The 14,466-nt window shown below is 40.0% G+C and overlaps 1 protein-coding gene and 1 long non-coding RNA gene across 2 annotated transcripts in view; one reads left to right on the top strand and one right to left on the bottom strand.

The window, feature by feature from the left end:
• Positions 1-14,466, bottom strand: part of LOC137476814 (von Willebrand factor D and EGF domain-containing protein-like) — a 173,023-nt gene that overhangs the window by 41,220 nt on the left and 117,337 nt on the right. Inside the window, exon 21 of the mRNA XM_068195162.1 lies at positions 488-1,354. Within this exon, the coding sequence (XP_068051263.1) occupies positions 488-1,354 (867 nt within the window). The remainder of the gene's footprint in view (positions 1-487; positions 1,355-14,466) is intronic.
• The window catches only part of LOC137476816 (uncharacterized), a 162,982-nt gene extending 148,516 nt beyond the window's left edge, over positions 1-14,466 (top strand). Inside the window, exon 4 of the long non-coding RNA XR_011000629.1 lies at positions 14,299-14,466. This is a non-coding gene — a long non-coding RNA (uncharacterized lncRNA). The remainder of the gene's footprint in view (positions 1-14,298) is intronic.

Here is a 14,466-nt window from a genome sequence, read left to right as displayed (position 1 = left end):
TAATAAATAACTCAATATATTGTGAAAACCCTTCTGGTGCTATACATTTCAGATGACAAGTTCAGTTTCATATTTGAGATATTAGATTGATATTTACAGGTAATTTTTAAGATATTAGAAAAATTAGTTTTCCCTAGAATGTGTTGTATAGAGAAGTAGAATCAATTTTACTCTTTCTCACAGAAATTTTATATGGTTTTGAATGGGATGATTTTAGTAGAATCAATCTGGTATTAAGCAAGATCACAATCAGTCCCTGGGTTTAATAGATTAGATGGTATCAAATAAATATATCATTTTTGTAAGAAGAAAGAGCGGCTTCAAAGCTATAGGTTTTATTTATTATTTTGAAATATAATTGGTTTTAAAAACAGAATGGTCCCAGCCACAAAAATCTCCAAATTTATAATAAAAAACCAATTTTTACTTTGGTGAATTATTAGACTTGGAGTTATTAGAGCATTTTAAAGAGGATTTTCTCCCTTACCTTCACATGTAATTCCATCACCGCTGTACCCAGGGGGACAAGGACCACATTGAAACTCTCCATCTCCAGCTGGCTCGCACTGCACCCCAGTGAAACACGGCAGGTCAGCACACACCCCTTTGTGCTGCACCCCACCGCTGCTTTTTGGCAGCTCCACAGCATCCCTTGCTGTGCTGAACACCTTCCTGGCTGCCGTGGTGTGTGCTGGAAGCCTTGCTCCAGGAGCAGACCCTGCTGGGGCACCAGCGCTCCGGGATGCAGCATCCAGGGAAGGGCCCGGCCGACGGGGAGGGGAGGGGAGGTGCGTGGCCAGAGGAGATGCTCTGGGCTGCTCTGTTGGGAAACCCTGGGCTGGTTTATTCCTCAAGACTGAGACTCGACTGGGCCATTTCCTGGGAGAATAACCATGCCTGGAACGAGTCTGTGAGCTTGCACCTGGGTTTGTGTTGGGATGAGGAGGAACAGTCCGTGCTGTAGCTTCTTTGTGCTGCCTAACATGGAGAGCCAAGTGGGAGGTCACGCTGACACCTGGGGCTCTGGGCTCTGGCTCCTCGTGCAGAAGGGGTGTGAGTGTGTCACTTTTCTCAAGAAAATGTTGTTTCTCAGGTGCTGTGAACTCCATGTCAGGTTGTTTTTCTGGTGACGTCTGAGCTTGGGAAGTCTCCTTTCCCATTGCAAGGGATGGAGTGTGAATGGCTGTGGGGTTTCTTTCCAAAAGGAATGTAATATCTTGCCTTGGAATTTGGGGTTGAGAAAGAAGGGGAAATACATTTCTTGATGTCTTAGATGCATCTTCTGGGTGAGAGCCTCTAGCATCTTCAATGTTTCTTCCAGGAAAGTCCACGTGGCTTTGGAAAGATCTTGAAACTAGGGCAGAAGGAAGATAAATATTAGCTAAATTTGCCGGTCTAGAATTAAAAGGAACCACAGTGAACCTTTGAGTTTGGAGCAAACAACAGAGCATCAGTTCCAGAAGTAAAAGAGTTAATTATCAGATATTAAAGGTAGGTTTATGCCAACATGGGGCTGTCTGCTGTGGGTGACACCAGTACTGATGCACAGGGAACTGCAGTGATGACACCCGAAGGGTGGCATTCATGAACCAGATGAAATATATTTTGGTAGCAAGTCTCAGGGAAGGCCAGGCATTATTTGAGTTGCAGTACTGGGCTGACATGCAGGGGTTAAATTGCAGCCAAGCAAACTTGCCGTGCTGCTTTACTAATTTTGGCTTACACTAGTCCGGGAGGTTTTGGTACTGTGCACCTTTTTTGTGGTGAATCTTCCGGTTCTTGACCTCCTGAGCCAGGATTTGCTTCTTATCACCTGCCTGTAGTGCACTGCTGTGCTGGGAAATGTTCTGAGGGCATAACTCAGAGAGTTTGCATTCCAGCTCTTCGAGTCAAGGAGACAGAACACCACAGTTTGGCACAGACAGATGCTGGAGGTGGAGAAACACACAGTGTCAACATGGCCCTTGGCAAGAGCGTGCCCTGGAGAGGCTCCAGTGCCATCACACCAGTGGGTGACTCTGGAATGCTTCCCAAAGGGAAGTTGTGGGAAAAATTTTAAAGGAGACAAATGGAAGAGCTTTGCTGGTGCTGTGTGCTGCTCCCTGCAGACGTCAGGGACAGCGTGTGAGGGAGCGGCCGGTTTGTTACTGTCACCCACTTGTCCCAAAGCCAGCCACCTTTTCAGCTGTGTAAGGAGGGATGATAGATGGGCAGAGGGGACTCTGTGAAGGGCCTTGAAAGTGGAGACGAGTAGTTTGAATCAATACTTTCAGGAAGATTAATGGCCATCTGCTGACGCTAATGAATGGAAGAGGCTATTTTTAACCGGTTCTGGCACGCTCATTCTGTAGGATATGGAATATATTGGATCCTGAACAACAATCCTTGCCTGGTTCTGGGGTTAACCCCATGCAGGATGCACCTCTTTCTTTTAAATATAAATATTAATCACTTCCTAAAAACTCCCATTGATGGAGATCTTAACCATAGTTAGCAAGGAAAGAGATTCAGATGCTTGGCAAGGGTCAGATGAAAGTTAGGGCATTGACTGGACTGAAACAAATCCTGGCAGCCAAAGCACTGTTTATTTGGCTGATAAATAGTGTCATTCTGCTGGCAGCTGATGAGTTGCTATTGCCCTGAAGCACAATGTTTTGGAGATTTACAATGGTGCTGGATCGAGCTGTGGCCATCAGCAGGTAAATACGTGGTATTTAGTGGAGCAGAAGGCAAATACTTTGATTTCAGTATCCGAAATAAGGCTGGTGAATGAGGAGGGACACAGAATGGAAGAACAGAGATGATGAAGCAGGAGGACATCAGCAAAAAGAGCATGTGAGGATAGAAGAAGTTAAAGGATTTTTAAAAATGAATGAATGAATGAGAGAAAGATGAAAGAAATATCTCCACAGAAAATTATCAGTAATAGATGATCATTACAGCCCTTAGAAAATTTGATTCAGGGACCAGAAATCAACAGGAATGACAGTGAAGGGCTGAATGACCTCTCTGACAAATTTCCAAAATGAGCCCTGATTATAGCTTTGAGCTCCTTCCACTGTGTCATAATTAAATGGGTTTTCCTCCCAATTAAATTTGAGTAACAAGTAAGGGGATCAGACTGGCTACCTGAGAAAGGGAACTCTTTTATTTCTTTAGCAGATGATAGAGGTGAGATACCCATCCTTCAAATAAACTTCATCTTTCCCTGTAAGGGGAAGCATATTTTTAGAGTATTTATGTGATAAGGTAATTTTTTACATCTCAAATGCTACCACTGAAGAGTAGTGACACATTTTTGTTGTTCATTCATTATGATATATACTGATAAATGTCCCTCAGCCACTCTGCAGAGGTGACTAAACTTCATAAGATATTGGTGTCATTCAAGGGTGTTGACCAGTGTCCTCTCAGCTTTCATTGTTTCAGATTTTTGCTTGTATTGATGGTGTGCAATTTAGTTCACATAATACATGATAGATTTTATCTGGAATACCTGAAAATTTCTTTCTGCAGCCTTCCAAGTATCTAAATAAGCTAAAACAAAGAAAGCAAACCAAAAGAATGCAGACTCAGTTGTCTGTAGTCAGCAGCTTTCTCAAATCCTGCATTACTTCAATTTATTTTCCTTGCTGTTGATCAATATCTTCAAATGTGTAACCCATTATCAATGCAAACTGTGAGTGTGTGAATCTGTTTTTCCCTGCTCTGCCAGCATATGATTGGCTATCGGTCTGGGTGAAATCACCACAAAAACCCCACAAGGTGAAGTGCTCAAGGTCATATGATGGAACAAACCCACGTTTCCGCTACCTGTCAGTATTTCTGCCCATACAAATGGGGAAATGGGCAGCAGTACAGTAACTGAGATTATTTTTCACAGAAGTAGATAAGAGGCTGAGATGCTGCTGCTCTGCTCCAGCTGGGCATGGCAGGACCTCTGTTCTTATGCACTGTAAGCAGAGCATCATTGCTTCATGGATCAGGTCCCAAAAAGACAGATTCCTCTGTTGTCCCCCTCTGGGGAGTGTTAGAGCAAGAGTGACAGAGAGCAAATTTCTGAGACACAGGTTTAGCATCCCTCATCCAACTGGACACCAGGGCTCTTTCCACCCATGTGGTGCAGGAGTCCCCCAGGCTGTGACCCTCCAGCCTCTGGTTCTCCCAGGGTCTCACGCTGGGATTTCACAAATCAGAACTGTCACAGGCAGTCCCTGGTTCTCCAGTGCCATCATGGTGTTGCTAAAGAACAGCAAATCTGTAGGATCCAGATCACTCCCAAGGGAATAAAAATGACACTTAAGCTGGTGAAACAGCCATTCACAGAGAAGGTACTTGACATCTCTTAAACCCAGGGTGAGATACCAACATTCTGAAATAGAAAAGAAATCCAATATATTTTTTCTCTTCTGAGTTTATGTTTTTTTTGGTTGGAGGTTTTTTTTTTTTTTTTTTTTTTTACATTTAGTCTTTCAAGAAAAGACCAGATCCAGACTTGAATTAAGAGAAGCCATGTCCCTTTCTGACCCCAACTATTTCTGCTCCCAGTGATGAGCACACATTTCACACCCTGCCCAGAACAGGGTGCACTAGGCTGGTTGCTGTATTCCCTGGTGCTGTTCCCCACATCTTTGCTGGGCTTTGACTTACACAACTCCACACTGTTCTTCCCAAGCCACGTGCCTTGGAGACGGTCCCATCCTGACCAAAACTGGCAGCTGACACTTCAAACACTTGCTTAAGCTGCCTGCAGATATCAGTATTTATCACCTTTCCATTGTCATGCTTCTCTTTGCAGCTATTAGAGTTAAAAACTTTCCTTTTTGGTTTTAAATATGAGTGTAACTCTTTATTTATGTAATGGCTTGAGCATCACCATGAAATCTCAAGTGCTTCTCTCTCTTTTAATCTAATAAAATGCCCCAAACCAGTCTACTCTTCAGGTGGAGACTGGTTCCTTCTCCTTAAACTCCTCTGGCTGTGGCCACTTCTTCCTGTCACTTCAGAGGGTTATGGGCACCTTTAATTCTGCTTGAGCTACAACTCCTTTAGAATTCTGTGAACAGTTTAAGGATTCATTATTAACACAATTCAATAAATTTACAATTTGTGTAGTTTTAGAGCTATTAACATTTAGTAGTACCTGCTGTCCAGCCCATTTCTCATTCAGAAGAATGTTGGCAGAGAAATGCTCTTTTGACATATTACACTGTGTGGGTCATCATTTAAAATTTGAGACATCTACCAGCACATAAATCTTATTTAAAATGTCAAGAGAGAACAGAAAAATTACACTGGTCTAAGAAGTCTCGTTACTAGAGTGCTAAGGATATTCCATTTCCCTCAGTATGTTTCCCTGTTAATATTTTTTTCTGTATCTACTGAGTGAGAAAAGGGAAACAAGAGCAGCTGTCAATAGGATGCTCCAGGGAAATTATGTTTTTTTTTTCATCAACTCTTAGTTTCCTCTTTTATATTATTGTGTTCTGGCATTACTTTCTTTTCTACTTAGAGTGTGTTTAATTCCTACATCTCTTGTTTTACCATCCAGTGATACTCTAATGTCTTCCCTCTCCTAAATATTCAGTAACATAGTTTTGATTCCCTTCCTTTTTCTTAAGCATCCAGAAGTTCCCCATATTAGATGCTAGGTGGAATTCCCAGTCACCCTGTCTCTTCTCCTACAATCACAAGCAGTAACACCCAGAATAAATACCTCACTACCTTTAAGTGAAATACAGCTTCAACTTCCCAAGTTTTACAAAGAGTTACTTCCAGGATTTTTTTTTTTAGCAACAAAAACATTTCAAAGGCTCATTTTGATTGGGATATTAATATAACTTTAGACAGGAGCTTAATTTTTGACCTAATGATCCTTTACATATTTTTAATGTAAAAAAGTAGAAAGTCAAATGTGGTGTGCCTCACATCCACACAGCTCAGCACAGAGCAGAGCAGTCACACGACTCTCTCTCCATCTGTACAGGACTTTTCAGTCCTTGTGCTCTCAAACCACCACTTCTGTGATGGGCAAATTTACTCACTTGATGCTTTAATGATGAAATTAAAAGGTGAACATCTAGTTCACTATCCCTGAGCTCTTTCAGCCTGATAGAAAATGAGATTGTGTCGCTGATGTTGCTGTCTGGTGAGCAATTTTCTTCTCCTTCACCTACCAAAATCATGAGCAGCAGGGAATAGTTTGTAGACTCTGCATCACTCAGCCACTTCTGATTATAACAGCTCCTCTGCTCCAGACTCTGTTTGCCAGCGTGGCTGCAGCTGCACATACACAATTCTCTAACACCATTCAGAATTTGCAAGGCAAATTTGTCTTGTGCCAATGAAATACAAAACTATTCTGTTTTAACACAACACTTGTGGGGAGGAGAAAACCTGGGCTCTTCAGTCAGCTCTCCCAGTAGACATTGTTTAGGAGTCTTTCTGTGTTCAGAGTAAATAATTCCCACAAATGGAAGGGAGCCTAGAGTCTGCTGTCAAGGATGTCCTTTTCCAGTTCTGGGATGTTGAAAACCTATGTGAGTATACAAGAAAATATTACCTGGGTGTAACGTATTGAGTTTGCTTATGTCACATTAAAGGTAATTTATCATTTTTGCATCACCGTGCAGCTCATTTTCTTCAGGGTTTTCAGAACACTATAATTGACACCTAAATTCATTAACTGCTGTCTTTAAAGAAAGTGGGGATTCTGAGATGGCTGGCCAGGAAAGAAACAGTTCAGGAAGATACAAATGATATTATTGACTGCTTGACAAAGTTTTCAGTCTCATCCAAGATGTGCCAAGGAATACATAGAGATTATCCCTTTCATAGTGAGCAAATACAAAACAATTGTTAGAAAGATCTTGCTAAGGTATAACTCTTTTTTAATAGGGAATATTTTTATATTTGTAAAACTTTTTCAATAGAAAGCATTGTGATTTAGAGTTTAAGAAACAAAAAAACCTTTCATGATATTTAAGAGATTGTGGAGATTAATTAAAGACTAATTATGAAGATTACATGCCAGAAAAAAACTAAGAAGAACAAAGAGTTTGGGCACTAATACTGCCTTAGTTTGTATTCATTTAAGCCAGATTTCTTACAGATATAAATGATCAGCTCCTTTTTTGGCCTCCTGGGTAGATAAGAGTACTATTAGGCCATGAGCAGGAGTCCTAGTATGACACTCCAGTCCGAAACTGGTAGAACAGCTTTAAATATGAAATTTATCCTAATACATTACATTTCCCCCTCTTATGTGGATCTACTTTCCAAGTAAGATTCTTGGAACAAGACATCATATACAGGCAAAATGCAGGAAGGCGATTAACACAATGAGAGAAAAATGGGTCTTTGAGGAAAATAATGTATTTTGAGCTCTTTGTTTTCCGACTATTTGTTGTTTTTTTTTCCTGTATGTTTTCAATACAAATTTTACCACCAAGGTCACCAGAGACGTTTTTAAAATGGTGTAAGAATTACTGATTGCAAAGATATGAGCATGCTCCCCACACAAGGATTTTTTTTCCCTTCTCTACCAACAATTTTCTTTATCAGTATCTTTTTATTTTTTGGATTGCCTATGGAGGTTTATAAACCTGCTATGTTTTTACAAACAATATTTTCTCAAACACCTCTTTCACCTTCCATTTTATTTCAAGACTTAATTGAAAACTTCCCTCATGTGGGTTGGAAAAAACTCAAAACATTTGATGTGTTCTCACCCCTGGCACAGGAGCCGTGCTCCTCTCACGGCTTTGTTGCCAGATCTCCTTCCGTGCTCTTTATATTCCTTGGGTCTAACCCCTTCTCTGCTGCTGCTTTCAGAAGTGCTATTCCCAGCCAAGAAAACAGGTAGAGAAGGAGAAGTGTGGCTGTGTTTCAAAACACACCCTGGATCTTCCACTTAATCCCCTCGTAGCTGATTTGTCACCCTTCCTTCCATTGTCCCTTGTCCACCTTTCAGGTCTGAACTTTTACCCCTCCTCTTTTGTGTTCTGCCTTCTCCAATTATTGGAGCTTGGAACTGCATTATTCCAGCAGCTACAAAGGTGGTGTTAAGATAGAGTTCATGGAACCAAATTATATTTTCTATTCAAGAATTGACAGTGTATTTTACTTCTCAGAACTGAGATAGGTGGAAAAATTAATAGAAACTGTGTTCTTATCTGATGATGCCTCATGGGTCTTCAGAATCTCTCATGGCATTGACAGATTGAGAGATATATACAAAATAGGCTAAATTAAGGCAGATCATTTCTGAAGCATCCTGTCTAATACTCTGCAATATCTATGTAGAACCCTTTAGAAGAGTAATAATAGATTATAAAGAAAGTTCATTTCTTCAAAAGAAAAGCCATAATATTTCTTCAAAGAAAAAAAATAGCTGAAATACTTCAAAGTATTTCAGCAAAGAAATGGCAAAGAATAAATTACTAAAATACTTTTATTCAACTCAAGAAATAAATGGTCTAAAACAATAATTATGTTGTTTTGGGCTGTAAACATATAAAAACTGAGTTATTTTACATATGAAAGCCAAGACACAAAGTGAACTATGCCTTACTGGGAACCAGTAATGAATCTATTTAAAAGTCATGTAAGCATGTATAAGTACTCTCAGTGAAATCAAGCTTTTATGGAATTCTCCACAGTTTCAACTGATTAGGTTGACAAGTACCTATACTTTCTTCCCAATTTAGAAAGCAAAAGGCAAGGAATTACAATAATAAGATTTCAGATGGTATGGTGCAGAAGAACTTAGCTAGTTCTCTTTGAGGAAACAGGTTTCACCAGATATCTTTTGAGGTCCCTTCCAATATTGTTATTCTGATTCTCTGAAATTCTAAATCTAACATATTATCAGCATGGGCAATGATGCTCTCCTCCATCCCAGAGGATCACTTGCCTTGTGTTGGCTATAGGCTTCAGGAATGAACCAACCCTATTCATGTGGTGTGTAATATTTGGGGCAAAATTCACATGATTTGGCAGTGGACATCCCCTGGTTCTGCAAGAAAGTCCTGTGAAGTCCTACTATACCTTTATGTACCTGTTCATAACCAGCAAGATGTTTAGGAACTGGTTGTAAAATTTGTCCTGACCATAGTAAGTGTGTATATTTCACACCTATTTTTGTTTAAACCCTGTACTGTGTTGTGTTTTGTGTTGCTTCTGAGTCCTTTCTCTTCAAATTATTCTTTGCTTTATCCCTTAGTGGAAAGACTCTTGTGTTGCTTTAATGGGACCAGAATGTTTGTCCAGTCTGAGTTACTTCCAGTTCCAAAGGGGCCTTTAAGTGCCTTTAACAAAACAGCAATCTTGTCAAATTTGTGCAAACAGGGTTGGCTCCCTTTAAAAGCTGTGTGCTATTATAGTTGGATGATTAAATGAGCCTGGAAGTTCTAAGAGAAGATAATCTTGCTCTGCTCTGTCAATGTAAAAAACTACTGAGCCTGTATCCTGTGTAGATTATTTGTTGGAGTCTGAGTTGTTATTACCACTTAAAAGTCATGATGGCCCAGTGATTGCTTAAGCAAAAGGTGGCACATTCTTGGTAGGAGAGAAATGTAATTTGTACTTGATATTCTGATTGAATGTAAATATTATTCATGGCATATAGCTGAGTCCTCTTCCCTAGTGGTTTTATGGCTTGGGCTTCATTGGTCTTCTATTGCTGAGCTACATCATTTCCTAAATATATCATCTGTATTGGAAGCACTTAACAAGTTCTGGATTGACAGAGTGTATGGATCACTGAAGCTGGAGACCATTTATCTTTTAAATTATCTAAACATATTCTTCCCACTGTGTCTACTTTGGTTGTCATGTTTGGGTCATGGCATATACTGTACAGGTCTCTTGATATTTTTCTGAAAATACTTAATATTTTATGAGGTATCCTTAAGGAGGAGAAAGACATCAGAAAGACTCTCTCTGATTCCCTTTCTGTCTTGACAAGTACAGGAGTGGATTTCCAGTGGCAATTACAGACTCAGAGGGCAGGAAAGGGTCAGAGCTTATGTCCAAAATGCCAGGCTGATCCAGGCCTCATGTGAAGATTACGGGTATGCCATTTGCAAAACTGACTCTTTCATAAGACCAAATTTATATGGAATGTCTTTGCGTGGCATTTCTAACCCCACTTCAGTTGCCATTTCATCACATATCCCTTGAAGGAGATATCTTTACATCATAATGGGTCCATCTGAAAAAAAATGTACATTTTGGTCCTGAAATACACCCTGGCTGGAAATACTGAAATTGTGTTTCTGAAAGGGATCAGCAACTCCCACCATGCTCCCAAGGATGAATTGTGGACATTTTCCATGGCCTGAGTCAGAGCTAGGAGCTGGAAGCCATTGACATTCAATGCTTCCCAGTTTTGGAGCCCACAGGCAGAGCTGAGAGCTCTTACCACACAGAGGCAGATCAGAGTATCCTTTGCTGTGTGTTTAGTGTTTCTGTTTTTTGTTTGCAAGGATCTCAGGCAACTTCACAGCGGATGGCTGCAGCATCTCCATCCCTGCCTTCACGTGGGCCATGTAACTCGTTGCATAAACCATGTCAGAATGGGTTAGTTCCTCTTTGCAGAGCACTCCCTGAATGCTGAACAGTGCTTGCCTTTTATCTACACCTATTGGTACACACAGATCTCGGATTTAAAAGTCCTGTGTGTGATGTGCCTGCCTTAACAGGGGCTTTTTGTGTCTTCCAGGAGCCGTGCTCAGCTCAGTCCATTAGGGTAAAGTTGCTTGTTCAGTGGAGTCACTTATGATTTACACTGGGGTAAGTGAGACTGGAATCTGGGCCTTGATCTTTTTAATGCAAATTCATCAATTCTGTTAGATAAAAGATGAAAGGAATCTATTACATTCTTCAGTCATCCCTTGAAAGAAAATAATTTGATTGGTTCCAGGCAGTAAGAAGTCCCTACTCCTGCAGTTATCTCCAGACATGAAACCTCGGGTTAGTGACCAAAGCTCTTGCTGAAGATATTTATTTTTCATGGATTAATCACTATCAATGATGAGTGCTAATAATGACAAAAGTGATTTCCAAGTTAAAATGTAAGAATGCAAAACTTAAGGTTAACATGTTCCTCTGGTGTTTGACTGAACACTATGTGTTTAAAGACACACACTTGCTTTTACTTCAAAATGTTTTATTCTCCTTTTAAATCCACACCTTGATGTTGATCTGACAGTGGTGCAAATGAGAAGGTGACAGAGGTCTCTCTGATGTAAAATCAAAGTGAATTCAGATGCACAGTGCAGACACTGGAGGAGTGTGGAGCACAGAGCACGTAAACATAACAAATAGCTGCACATGCAAAAGTATAGCAAGTGCCAGATGTCTACAATACTGCAAATTAACTGCTATGGCAGGAGATCTTGCAGTGGTGTTCTGAAAGGGAAAGCAGAACTCGATTACAGAGATCATAAAATCACCCCCTCCCTTGATCTTCAGCTGCCCAAACCAGGAGAGGCAGAAAGAGCTGGCTCTGAACAAACAATCTTTTATGGGTGATGGATGTGGCACTGCTTTGTCCAGTAAAATTGCTGATTTACTAATAGTTAAAAAATAAATCCTTTGTGATGACACCAACCTCTCTAACCTGCTAAAGAAAGTGCAAACAGATGGGTATCTGTGTGACTGTGAGTGATGAAACCAGTCTGGAGAAATACCCACAGCTCCTGACGAGAACTGATATTGCAGCGTGCAGGAGCATCACCAGCACCCCCATTAGGGTATATTCATTTTCTTTGTGCCAAGAATATGACCAATGATACTAGGTGGTTTGATTTAATGGATCTGCCTCTTCTAGCAAAAAAGCAACAGATATTTTATACAGAAGTGAAATGTGCCCAGGGAAGGCTGGACAGATTCAAATTCCTCAGGCTTTCCTCTTTATTGCAATGCCAGCAGACTTAAGGGACTTTTGACCCTACTAGTAAATTTTTAAATAAATGTAGGATACCTGCTTTATGGGTCTGAAAGGGACAGAAATAGCTTTTTCTTTCTGATAGGAGAATCTGTTTAAAAAAAAAAAATTACTTCCCTTTATGTGTGAAATTCCATACTGGCTTTTCCTTAAGACTGTTCTGATGTACTTCAAGAAAAATTGCAACCAAGTCTGGTCGGTTTAAAGTGATACAAACTACAGATACAGGCCAGGTAAAATATGTAAGTGAGAACAGAATGAGGCCCAGCATTTTTAGAACAGATAAATGTAGCTCAGAAACTTATTTTTAGAGTTACATAGTTTGCAGTAAGTCAAGTACTTCAACAGATGAATACCCATCACATATCAATGCTGAGAAAATGGTACTTTGCTGATTATAAATCAAAATTGAAGGTCTTTTGGGTGCAGCTCATCAAACACTAACTTAGGAAACAATTTTCCTCTGGAATATTTTTCTCCTCAGCAGCCTGCAAAGGCAGTTGGGTATTTTTTGTGGTTTTGGTATGAAGAAATACTTATCCTTTAATCCTTAAATCACTGCAATTGAGTATAATTTCACGTCAAAAGCAGCCAATAAAAGTACAAAATAGGGATTAGCAGGAGTATTTTTAGATTAAAATTACTTGAGTTGGAAAGAAGTGACACATAATCTCAGTACCTTCACGAGCACAGTAGCAAGCTGAAGAGGATTTGTTCTGTTTCATTTGAAGACTGATGGCGTAAGTTACAAGGGAGAGAAGTTATTATTACAACAGGGAGGATTTCACAATAATCATAATCCACAACTGTACATAAATTTAATTGAGAGTTAATTCTTTTTTGTCTGATATCTTTTAATCATCAATGCTGTACAATACTTCTGCTTCTACTGGCAAAGCACTTGGGAAGCAAAGTTAAACCCATCATTTTGGCCATAAATTAGGACACTCATAAAGCTGCAACAATTGCTTCCATTTCTAAGTATTAAAACAAATGACTACTCTCATTTAACCTTGAGGCACAAGATTCTCATTGCTTGTATTGTGATATAATTCACAGGAGTGAATATAAGCTTCTGTTGGAACAAAAAAAAATAATTCCTCCTCATTCCCTTCCTGAAGTGTTCAAGCTGGCATCATTTGCAGCGTGAAGTCTTGGCTCAGTTTGCATATTTAAGAGAAAAATTTAAAACAATCCCCCTGCCTCTGATATACAGCTCTTTTTTGAAGGAAGCATTTACTTGTTTCAGGTCCTGATACCTGGGATATTTCTTAAATCTTTGCCTGGAGTTGTATATGACAGGTATGAATCACAGCAAATGGCAGCTTCTCTCTGCATTCCCCTTTCTAGAACACAGACAAATTTATTGGTTAATGTTTATATAAGCACAGTGTAAGTGTGCCTGATTTACTGTACCAATACCTGCAGCTGTAGAATGTCTGTTCTACTCAAAAACATTTAAAGGACCTTTGGGGTGCACGGTGTGTATCCCATTATCCCATTAATGACAAGGTGCAGCTTTGGGCAATAACAGAAAAGTTATTTATAAGCACAATGATTTTTTTTTTCTTCCTCAACCACTTTTACAGCTTCCCCAAGTTATAGAAGAGTCAATAGCTGTCTTAGTGATGCTGGCAGACTAAGTAATACTCTGTACATACTCATTGCTAGGGAGAGAAAAATGTTGAGTTTATTTTTGTGACCTTTAGATTTTGAGAACTGGCTAAAATCAATTTATAGTTCTAAGAGATGGGGTGATGCCTACACTAAGCGGTAAAATTGCTTCCACTCTGGTAGAGTGTGTTAAAATATAACAGCAAGGTAACAATCGTTGATTTGGATACAGAATGGGAAGTGAAGGGGGGTTGGTCAAGTGGAGGAGGTCAGGGAACAATCTGACAGGTTTCAAGCCACTCTGTCTTGAATACTTAGTAAAAAGATTTCAAGGCATCTAACCTGGCAACTACTGTTATTAAGGAATAAACATGAGTACTCCTGGCAGTAAAAAGGGGACAATCATCCAGACTGTCCCTATAGAACCACACACTGAATTATGGGATTATCATTGAGAGAGAGCAGGATCAGAAGACAGCAGTTGCTGTACCCTTGCCACTTTGTGCCTGAGGTCAGGACCCAGCTTTTCTTTCACCACAGCAGAAGACCTCTTTTAATGAAGCCTTCCCTTCAGTCCTCAGAGAGTAATGGGAGCAGCTGATTTTCAGAGCTCCCCAGGGAAGAGTATTGCTCAGGCTATGAACAGTACTGCAGAAATTCTTTAATTATCTGTTGCCTTCAGTTGTTGGTATAGTTCTTCTTGCATGACACTTTGTTTATTATTGTCTTCACAGGTCACCTTGCAGAACAGATGCCTTGCAGCAGAAGAATTAGGAAAGAAGGAGGGCTGAGTGATACTGGCATGTGTCATGTTCTGATCTTACTGAGGAGGAAACAAACCCTGCATTCCTGTGCCAGTGCTGTGGCTGAAATACAGATGTGGTGATTCATACCATTGAACA

The sequence above is a fragment of the Anomalospiza imberbis genome, chromosome 7 (genome assembly GCF_031753505.1).
Source record: "Anomalospiza imberbis isolate Cuckoo-Finch-1a 21T00152 chromosome 7, ASM3175350v1, whole genome shotgun sequence".
NCBI lineage: Eukaryota > Metazoa > Chordata > Aves > Passeriformes > Viduidae > Anomalospiza > Anomalospiza imberbis.
The sequence above is the reverse complement of the archived record's forward strand: the minus strand, read 5'-3'. Positions and strand labels throughout refer to the sequence as shown.